General features: G+C 26.3%; 1 protein-coding gene across 2 annotated transcripts in view; it reads left to right on the forward strand.

Moving 5' to 3' along the window:
• The window catches only part of LOC145292884 (di-N-acetylchitobiase-like), a 54689-nt gene that overhangs the window by 19242 nt on the left and 22821 nt on the right, over positions 1 to 12626 (forward strand). For both annotated transcript variants that reach the window (XM_080139011.1, XM_080139010.1), the window contains exon 2: positions 11279 to 11420. In XM_080139011.1, the coding sequence (XP_079995137.1) occupies positions 11279 to 11420 (142 nt within the window). The remainder of the gene's footprint in view (positions 1 to 11278; positions 11421 to 12626) is intronic.

Here is a 12626-nt window from a genome sequence, read left to right on the forward strand (position 1 = left end):
TATCAATTCTCATACAATAACTGATTCTGTTTGAAAATACCAATTCTGATACAATCACTGATTCTGTTTAAAAATACCAATTCTGATATAATTACTGATTCTGTTTAAAAATATCAATTCTGATACAATTACTGATTCTGTTTACAATTATCAATTCTGATACAATTACTGATTCTGTTTAAAAATACCAATTCTGATACAATTACTGATTCTTTTTAAAAATATCAATTCTGATACAATTACTGATTCTGTTTCAAAATATCAATTCTGATACAATTACTGATTCTGTTTAAAAATACCAATTCTACTGATTCTGTTTAAAAATATCAATTCTGATATAATTACTGATTCTGTTTAAAAATACCAATTCTGATACAATCACTTATTCTGTTTAAACATACCAATCCTGATACAATCACTGATTCTGTTTAAAAATACCAATTCTACTGATTCTGTTTAAAAATATCAATCCTGATACAATTACTGATTCTGTTTAAAAATATCAATTCTGATACAATTACTGATTCTGTTTAAAAATATCAATTCTCATACAATTACTGATTCTGTTTAAAAATATCAATTCTCATACAATTACTGATTCTGTTTGAAAATATCAATTCTCATACAATTACTGATTCTGTTTAAAAATATCAATTCTCATACAATTACTGATTCTGTTTAAAAATATAAATTCTGATACAATTACTGATTCTGTTAAAAATATAAATTCTGATACAATTACTGATTCTGTTAAAAAATATCAATTCTCATACAATTACTGATTCTGTTTAAACATACCAATTCTCGTACAATTACTGATTCTGTTTAAAAATATCAATTCTGATACAATTACTGATTCTGTTTAAAAATATCAATTCTCATACAATTACTGATTCTGTTTGAAAATATCAATTCTGATACAATTACTGATTCTGTTTAAAAATATCAATTCTGATACAATTACTGATTCTGTTTAAAAATACCAATTCTGATACAATCACTGATTCTGTTTAAAAATACCAATTCTGATAAAATCACTAATTCTGTTTAAAAATACCAATTCTGATACAATCACGTATTCTGTTTAAAAATACCGATTCTGATACAATCACTGATTCTGTTTAAAAATATCAATTCTGATACAATCGCTGATTCTGTTTAAAAATATCAATTCTGATACAATCACTGATTCTGTTTAAAAATATCAGTTCTGATACAATTACTGATTCTGTTTAAAAATACTAATTCTGATACAATTACTGATTCTGTTTAAAAATACCAATTCTGATACAATTACTGATTCTGTTTAAAAATACCAATCTGATATAATTACTGATTCTGTTTAAAAATACCAATTCTACTGATTCTGTTTAAAAATATCAATTCTGATATAATTACTGATTCTGTTTAAAAATACACATTCTGATACAATCACTGATTCTGTTTAAAAATACCAATCCTGATACAATTACTGATTCTGTTTAAAAATATCAATTCTGATACAATTACTGATTCTGTTTAAAAATATCAATTCTCATACAATTACTGATTCTGTTTAAAAATATCAATTCTCATACAATTACTGATTCTGTTTAAAAATACCAATTCTGATACAATTACTGATTCTGTTTAAAAATACCAATTCTGATACAATTACTGATTCTGTTTAAAAATACCAATCCTGATACAGTTACTGATTCTGTTTAAAAATACCAATTCTGATACAATTACTGATTCTGGTTAAAAATATCAATTCTGATACAATTACTGATTCTGTTTGAAAATACCAATTCTGATACAATCATTGATTCGGTTTAAAAATACCAATTCTGATACAATTACTGATTCTGTTTAAAAATACCAATTCTGATACAATTACTGATTCTGTTTAAAAATATCAATTCTGATACAATTACTGATTCTGTTTACAAATACAAATTCTGATACAATCACTGATTCTGTTTAAAAATACCAATTCTGATACAATCACTGATTCTGTTAAAAAATACCAATTCTAATACAATCACTGATTCTGTTTAAAAATACCAATTCTGATACAATCACTTATTCTGTTTAAAAATACCAATTCTGATACAATCACTGATTCTGTTTAAAAATATCAGTTCTGATACAATTACTGATTCTGTTTAAAAATACCAATTCTGATACAATTACTGATTCGGTTTAAAAATACCAATTCTGATACAATTACTGATTCTTTGAAAATACCAATTCTGATACAATTACTGATTCTCTTTGAAAATACCAATTCTGATACAATTACTGATTCTGTTTAAAAATACCAATTCTGATACAATTACTGATTCTCTTTGAAAATACCAATTCTGATACAATTACTGATTCTGTTTAAAAATACCAATTCTGATACAATTACTGATTCTGTTTAAAAATACCGATTCTGATACAATCACTGATTCTGTTTAAAAATATCAATTCTGATACAATCGCTGATTCTGTTTAAAAATATCAATTCTGATACAATCACTGATTCTGTTTAAAAATATCAGTTCTGATACAATTACTGATTCTGTTTAAAAATACCAATTCTGATACAATTACTGATTCTGTTTAAAAATACCAATTCTGATACAATTACTGATTCTGTTTAAAAATACCAATTCTGATACAATTACTGATTCTCTTTGAAAATACCAATTCTGATACAATTACTGATTCTGTTTAAAAATACCAATTCTGATACAATTACTGATCCTGTTTAAAAATACCAATTCTGATACAATTACTGATTCTCTTTGAAAATACCAATTCTGGTACAATTACTGACTCTCTTTAAAAATATCAGTTCTGATACAATTACTGATTCTGTTTAAAAATACCAAGCCTGATACAATTACTGATTCTGTTTAAAAATACCAATTCTGATACAATTACTGATTCTGTTTAAAAATACCAATCCTGATACAATTACTGATTCTGTTTAAAAATACCAATCCTGATACAATTACTGATTCTGTTTAAAAATACCAATTCTGATACAATTACTGATTCTGTTTACAATTATCAATTCTGATACAATTACTGATTCTGTTTAAAAATATCAATTCTGATACAATTACTGAATCTGTTTAAAAATACCAATCCTGATACAATTACTGATTCTGTTTAAAAATATCAATTCTGATACAATCACTGATTCTGTTTAAAAATACCAATTCTGATACAATTACTGATTCTGTTTAAAAATACCAATCCTGATACAATCACTGATTCTGTTTAAAAATACCAATTCTGATATAATTACTGATTCTGTTTAAAAATACCAATTCTGATATAATTACCGGATCTGTTTAAAAATACCAATTCTGATACAATCACTGATTCTGTTTAAAAATACCAATCCTGATACAATTACTGATTCAGTTTAAAAATACGAATTCTACTGATTCTGTTTAAAAATATCAATTCTGATATAATTACTGATTCTGTTTAAAAATACTAATTCTGATACAATCACTGATTCTGTTTAAAAATACCAATTCTACTGATTCTGTTTAAAAATATCAAATCTGATATAATTACTGATTCTGTTTAAAAATACCAATTCTGATACAATTACTGATTCTGTTTAAAAATACCAATCTGATATAATTACTGATTCTGTTTAAAAATACCAATTCTACTGATTCTGTTTAAAAATATCAATTCTGATATAATTACTGATTCTGTTTAAAAATACACATTCTGATACAATCACTGATTCTGTTTAAAAATACCAATCCTGATACAATTACTGATTCTGTTTAAAAATATAAATTCTGATACAATTACTGATTCTGTTTAAAAATATCAATTCTGATACAATTACTGATTCTGTTTAAAAATATCAATTCTCATACAATTACTGATTCTGTTTAAAAATACCAATTCTGATACAATTACTGATTCTGTTTAAAAATACCAATCCTGATACAGTTACTGATTCTGTTTAAAAATACCAATTCTGATACAATTACTGATTCTGGTTAAAAATATCAATTCTGATACAATTACTGATTCTGTTTGAAAATACCAATTCTGATACAATCATTGATTCGGTTTAAAAATACCAATTCTGATACAATTACTGATTCTGTTTAAAAATACCAATTCTGATACAATTACTGATTCTGTTTAAAAATATCAATTCTGATACAATTACTGATTCTGTTTACAAATACAAATTCTGATACAATCACTGATTCTGTTTAAAAATACCAATTCTTATACAATCACTTATTCTGTTAAAAAATACCAATTCTGATACAATCACTTATTCTGTTAAAAAATACCAATTCTAATACAATCACTGATTCTGTTTAAAAATACCAATTCTGATACAATCACTTATTCTGTTTAAAAATACCAATTCTGATACAATCACTGATTCTGTTTAAAAATATCAGTTCTGATACAATTACTGATTCTGTTTAAAAATACCAATTCTGATACAATTACTGATTCGGTTTAAAAATACCAATTCTGATACAATTACTGATACTTTGAAAATACCAATTCTGATACAATTACTGATTCTCTTTGAAAATACCAATTCTGATACAATTACTGATTCTGTTTAAAAATACCAATTCTGATACAATTACTGATTCTGTTTAAGAATATCAATTCTGATACAATTACTGATTCTGTTTAAAAATATCAATTCTGATACAATTACTGATTCTGTTTGAAAATACCAATTCTGATACAATTACTGATTCTCTTTGAAAATACCAATTCTGATACAATTACTGATTCTGTTTAAAAATATCAGTTCTGATACAATTACTGATTCTGTTTAAAAATACCAATTCTGATACAATTACTGATTCTGTTTAAAAATACCAATTCTGATACAATTACTGATTCTGTTTAAAAATACCAATTCTGATACAATTACTGATTCTTTGAAAATACCAATTCTGATACAATTACTGATTCTCTTTGAAAATACCAATTCTGATACAATTACTGATTCTGTTTAAAAATACCAATTCTGATACAATTACTGATTCTCTTTGAAAATACCAATTCTGATACAATTACTGATTCTGTTTAAAAATACCAATTCTGATACAATTACTGATTCTGTTTAAACATACCAATTCTGATACAATTACTGATTCTGTTTAAGAATATCAATTCTGATACAATTACTGATTCTGTTTAAAAATACCAATTCTGATACAATTACTGATTCTGTTTAAAAATACCAATTCTGATACAATTACCGATTCTCTTTGAAAATACCAATTGTGATACAATTACTGATTCTGTTAACAAATATCAGTTCTTATACAATTACTGATTCTGTTTAAAAATATCAATTCTGATACAATTACTGATTCTGTTTAAAAATACCAGTTCTGATACAATCACTGATTCTGTTTAAAAATACCAATTCTAATACAATCACTGATTCTGTTTAAAAATACCAATTCTGATAAAATCACTGATTCATTTGAAAAATATCAATTCTGATAAAATCACTGATTCATTTGAAAAATATCAATTCTGATACAATTACTGATTCATTTTAAAAATATCAATTCTGATACAATTACTGATTCTATTTAAAAATACCAATCCTGATACAATTACTGATTCTGTTTAAACATACCAATTCTGATACAATTACTGATTCTGTGTAAGAATATCAATTCTGATACAATTACTGATTCTGTTTAAAAATATCAATTCTGATACAATTACTGATTCTGTTTGAAAATACCAATCCTGATACAATTACTGATTCTGTTTAAAAATACCAATCCTGATACAATTACTGATTCTGTTTAAAAATATCAGTTCTGATACAATTACTGATTCTGTTTAAAAATACAAATTTTTATACAATCACTGTTTCTGTTTAAAAATACCAATTCTGATACAATTACTGATTCTGTTTAAGAATATCCATTCTAATACAATTACTGATTCTGTTAACAAATATCAGTTCTTATACAATTACTGATTCTATTTAAAAATACCAATCCTGATACAATCACTGATTCTGTTTAAACATACCAATTCTGATACAATTACTGATTCTGTTTAAAAATATCAATTCTGATACAATTACTGATTCTGTTTGAAAATACCAATTCTGATACAATTACTGATTCTGTTTAAAAATATCAATTCTGATACAATTACTGGTTCTGTTGAAAAATATCAGTTCTGATACAATTACTGATTCTGTTTAAAAACACCCATTCTGATGCAATTACTGATTCTGTTTAAAAATACCAATCCTGATACAATTACTGATTCTTTTTAAAAATACCAATTCTGATAAAATTACTGATTCTGTTTAAAAATATCAGTTCTGATACAATTACTGATTCTGTTTAAAAATACCAATTCTGATACAAGTACTGATTCTGTTTAAGAATATCCATTCTGATACAATTATTGATTCTGTTTAAAATTACCAATTCCGATACAATTACTTATTCTGTTCACAATTTCTGATTTTGATTCTTTTAAAACCTCTTGATATTAAGTTATAGAGTTGTTAATTTTTTTCTATTTTTTAATTACTGTAAAAATGCATAAAATATGTGAGTATATTTTTGCAAACATAATAAAATACAGTTGTGTGTGTGTGTTTATATGGGTGTGGATGAATATATAGCTTTTTGTTTTACTGGTTGTTTTAAATCAATATTTGCCATTTTATCATATTACCAGCAATGGATAATTAAGGTTTAAACTAAAACAAAAAACAATTATAGAATCTTTTTTGCCATCACAAAATAGGCATGAATTTTTCTGATTCCAATACCGATACCTTAAAAAGTACCAATTCTGATACAATTACTGATTCTGTTTAAAAATACCAATTCTGATACAATTACTGATTCTCTTTGAAAATACCAATTCTGATACAATTACTGATTCTCTTTGAAAATATCAGTTCTGATACAATTACTGATTCTTTTTAAAAATACCAATCCTGATACAATTACTGATTCTGTTCAAAAATACCAATTCTGATACAATTACTGATTCTCTTTGAAAATACCAATCCTGATACAATTACTGATTCTGTTTAAAAATACCAATCCTGATACAATTACTGATTCTGTTTTAAAATACCAATTCTGATACAATTACTGAGTCTCTTTGAAAATACCAATTCTGATACAATTACTGATTCTGTTTAAAAATACCAATTCTGATACAATTACTGATTCTCTTTGAAAATACCAATTCTGATACAATCACTGATTCTGTTTAAAAATACCAATTCTGATACAATTACTGATTCTGTTTAAAAATATCAGTTCTGATACAATTACTGATTCTGTTTAAAAATACCAATCCTGATACAATTACTGATTCTGTTTAAAAATACCAATTCTGATACAATTACTGATTCTGTTTAAAAATACCAATTCTGATACAATTACCGATTCTCTTTGAAAATACCAATTGTGATACAATTACTGATTCTGTTAACAAATATCAGTTCTTATACAATTACTGATTCTGTTTAAAAATATCAATTCTGATACAATTACTGATTCTGTTTAAAAATACCAGTTCTGATACAATCACTGATTCTGTTTAAAAATACCAATTCTAATACAATCACTGATTCTGTTTAAAAATACCAATTCTGATAAAATCACTGATTCATTTGAAAAATATCAATTCTGATACAATTACTGATTCATTTTAAAAATATCAATTCTGATACAATTACTGATTCTATTTAAAAATACCAATCCTGATACAATTACTGATTCTGTTTAAACATACCAATTCTGATACAATTACTGATTCTGTGTAAGAATATCAATTCTGATACAATTACTGATTCTGTTTAAAAATATCAATTCTGATACAATTACTGATTCTGTTTGAAAATACCAATCCTGATACAATTACTGATTCTGTTTAAAAATACCAATCCTGATACAATTACTGATTCTGTTTAAAAATATCAGTTCTGATACAATTACTGATTCTGTTTAAAAATACAAATTTTTATACAATCACTGTTTCTGTTTAAAAATACCAATTCTGATACAATTACTGATTCTGTTTAAGAATATCCATTCTAATACAATTACTGATTCTGTTAACAAATATCAGTTCTTATACAATTACTGATTCTATTTAAAAATACCAATCCTGATACAATCACTGATTCTGTTTAAACATACCAATTCTGATACAATTACTGATTCTGTTTAAAAATATCAATTCTGATACAATTACTGATTCTGTTTGAAAATACCAATTCTGATACAATTACTGATTCTGTTTAAAAATATCAATTCTGATACAATTACTGGTTCTGTTGAAAAATATCAGTTCTGATACAATTACTGATTCTGTTTAAAAACACCCATTCTGATGCAATTACTGATTCTGTTTAAAAATACCAATCCTGATACAATTACTGATTCTTTTTAAAAATACCAATTCTGATAAAATTACTGATTCTGTTTAAAAATATCAGTTCTGATACAATTACTGATTCTGTTTAAAAATACCAATTCTGATACAAGTACTGATTCTGTTTAAGAATATCCATTCTGATACAATTATTGATTCTGTTTAAAATTACCAATTCCGATACAATTACTTATTCTGTTCACAATTTCTGATTTTGATTCTTTTAAAACCTCTTGATATTAAGTTATAGAGTTGTTAATTTTTTTCTATTTTTTAATTACTGTAAAAATGCATAAAATATGTGAGTATATTTTTGCAAACATAATAAAATACAGTTGTGTGTGTGTGTTTATATGGGTGTGGATGAATATATAGCTTTTTGTTTTACTGGTTGTTTTAAATCAATATTTGCCATTTTATCATATTACCAGCAATGGATAATTAAGGTTTAAACTAAAACAAAAAACAATTATAGAATCTTTTTTGCCATCACAAAATAGGCATGAATTTTTCTGATTCCAATACCGATACCTTAAAAAGTACCAATTCTGATACAATTACTGATTCTGTTTAAAAATACCAATTCTGATACAATTACTGATTCTCTTTGAAAATACCAATTCTGATACAATTACTGATTCTCTTTGAAAATATCAGTTCTGATACAATTACTGATTCTTTTTAAAAATACCAATCCTGATACAATTACTGATTCTGTTCAAAAATACCAATTCTGATACAATTACTGATTCTCTTTGAAAATACCAATCCTGATACAATTACTGATTCTGTTTAAAAATACCAATCCTGATACAATTACTGATTCTGTTTTAAAATACCAATTCTGATACAATTACTGAGTCTCTTTGAAAATACCAATTCTGATACAATTACTGATTCTGTTTAAAAATACCAATTCTGATACAATTACTGATTCTCTTTGAAAATACCAATTCTGATACAATCACTGATTCTGTTTAAAAATACCAATTCTGATACAATTACTGATTCTGTTTAAAAATATCAGTTCTGATACAATTACTGATTCTGTTTAAAAATACCAATCCTGATACAATTACTGATTCTGTTTAAAAATACCAATTCTGATACAATTACTGATTCTCTTTGAAAATAACAATTCTGATACAATTACTGATTCTGTTTAAAAATATCAGTTCTGATACAATTACTGATTCTGTTTGAAAATACCAATACTGATACAATTACCGATTCTCTTTGAAAATACCAATTCTGATACAATTACTGATTCTGTTTAAAAATATCAGTTCTGATACAATTACTGATTCTGTTTAAAAATATCAATTTTGATACAATTACTGATTCTGTTTAAAAATATCAATTCTGATACAATTACTGATTCTTTTTAAAAATACCAATTCTGATACAATCACTGATTCTGTTTAAAAATACCAATTCTGATACAATCACTGATTCTATTTAAAAATACCAATTCTGTTACAATCACTGATTCTGTTTAAAAATATCAATTCTGATACAATTACTGATTCTATTTAAAAACACCAATTCTGATACAATTACTGATTCTTTTTAAAAATACCAATCCTGATACAATTACTGATTCTGTTTAAAAACACCAATTCTGATACAATTACTGATTCTGTTTAAAATTATCAATTCTGATACAATTACTGATTCTGTTTAAGAATAACAATTCTGATACAATTACTGATTCTGTTTAAAAATATCAATTCTGATCCAATTACTGATTCTCTTTGAAAATACCAATTCTGATACAATTACTGATTCTGTTTAAGAATATCCATTCTGATACAATTATTGATTCTGTTTAAAATTACCAATTCCGATATAATTACTTATTCTGTTCACAATTTCTGATTTTGATTCTTTTAAAGCCTCTAGATATGTAGTTATAGAGTTGTTAATTTTTTTCTATTTTTAAATTACTGTAAAAATGCATAAAATATGTGAGTATATTTTTGCAAACATAATAAAATACAGTTGTGTGTGTGTGTGTGTGTGTGTGTGTGTGTGTGTGTGTGTGTGTGGGGGGGGGGGGTGGATGGATGGATGGATGGATGGATGGATGGATGGATGGATGGATGAATATATAGCTTTTTGTTTTACTGGTTGTTTTAAATCAATAATGTCCTTTTTATCATATTACCAGCAATGGATAATTAAGGTTTAAACTAAAACAAAAAACAATTATAGAATCTTTTTTGCCATCACAAAATAGGCATGAATTTTTCTGATTCCAATACCGATACCTTAAAAAGTACCGCTTTTTTGATTTCTAATTCCAATTAATCCTCCCAACACTCATCAAAACGCCCTGTTTTAAGTTTATTCAACTTTGCACAAAAAGACGAATCATCTTTTTTATATACACGTCTTTCGTATATGTGATATCAGTTTCAAGGTCAACTAATTTACATATTACTTTTGAATTGTTTTGATTTTAATACAAATAGTTTCAAAACATTGTTTTATTCCTTGGACAAATATTTAGCATTTGTGCTTAGCTATTCGTTTCCTTTAATCGCAGTTAATTAATAGAATGTCCTTTTTTAAAACCAATATGCAAATTAGCTAACCTTCTGACTGATATTGCATATAAAAAAGATTTATGTAAAGCTGAATTAACTTTAAAATGGGTATTTTGTCTTTACCATTAGTGCAAGAAACGGATCCAAGTTTCGCATTTATTCATCTCGAAGACTAAGAACGTCTGTCCGTTGCTTTTTGCATCCAATGAAAATCTAAACCACGAACCAATTATAAATCCGCACTCTACTCGTATTGTTTTCACAGATTTTGTTTATTTTACTTTTTATTTATTTATTTTTAGGTTTTCCTTTTTAAAATACGCGAGGACAAATCATGGCTTAAATATGATTGGAACAAAGTGACAACAGTTGTTACGGTCGGATTCATGGACACTGATCTCATGTGCCACGCCCACAAACATGGGGCCAGGGTTGTCAGGATTGGTAAGAAAAGATGTTTTCCTTTCTCTGTTTTTCTCTTTCTCTTTTTTCTCTCTCTCTTTCTCCCTCTCTTGTTCTTTTTTCTCTCTCTCTCTTGCTTTTTTCTCTCTCGCTTTCTTTCTCTTCCTCTTTCTCTCTCTCTCTTACCCTTGCTTTTTCTTTCTCTTGCTCTTGTTCTTTCTTTTTCTCTCTCTCCCCCATGCTGTTTCTTCCTCTTTTCCACAATCATTTTCTCTCTCTCTCCTACTCATGCGCTTTTTCTCTCTCTCTGTCTCTTCCACACACTTCCTTTCTCTTACTCTTATGCTTTTTCTTTTTATAATTCTCATGTTCTGTCTCTCGTTTTGATTTTTGACTGGTGTCCTGAAATCTACAATTTATCAAGAAACTTTGGGCCCAAGGTCATCTTATAACATGCTGAGAGATCTAACAGGTGTCTTTTGTTATTGGAGACAAAATTTTCAGTCACGGATTATCTTTGTCGCTGTTTCATTCTCATTTGCAGCAAGAAAATTCCGATCTGAAAGGGAATTCTAACCCATCAAAAGTATTTCAACTGAAATTTTGTATTATATCATAAAATAGATTTGAATTATTGTTTTGACTAAACTGTAAAACTTTGAGAATTTTTTTTTTTGCTATTATCAATTGCTATTATCAATTCTAAACTAAAATTAAAACAGCAGTTCATACTATTTTAATTAAATGAAATTTGCGAATTAGTTTTATATATTTTGTAAAAGTTTTATGTCATAATCTTATTTTATGATTTTATTGTTTATTTAATAAAAAATATTCTTCATGTATTTGTCTCTTCCCAATTGGCCACCATTTTAAATATGTTATGGTGTATCTTTGTTATGGTTGTTTGCTCTTACTGGAATGCAGGAGAAGAATTCATCTAGTCTGGCAGAGTATCCAGCTCTGTGCTGTTACTTGAGGTCACATCAATTGGAAATAACATCAGAAGGTGCAGCACTACTTGTAAAAGCTGAATACTATGATTTCGGAATATCGTGAAACGGTTGACAAACAGATAAAAATGTGATGAACCCACAAGTATCATTATTGGAATCCTTTGAGATGAGTAATTTTTTTATACATTTATTTATTAGCAGACTGCTATCCTCATCTTTATAGTTGTTGTCTCACTATGTTTTGGCCAACTATTCTTCTGGCCCGCTTTGGGTAGGATTGAAACCGCTATCT

This window comes from Euprymna scolopes, chromosome 14, assembly GCF_053919585.1.
Source record: "Euprymna scolopes isolate OS-2025 chromosome 14, ASM5391958v1, whole genome shotgun sequence".
NCBI classification, from domain to species: Eukaryota; Metazoa; Mollusca; class Cephalopoda; order Sepiida; family Sepiolidae; genus Euprymna; species Euprymna scolopes.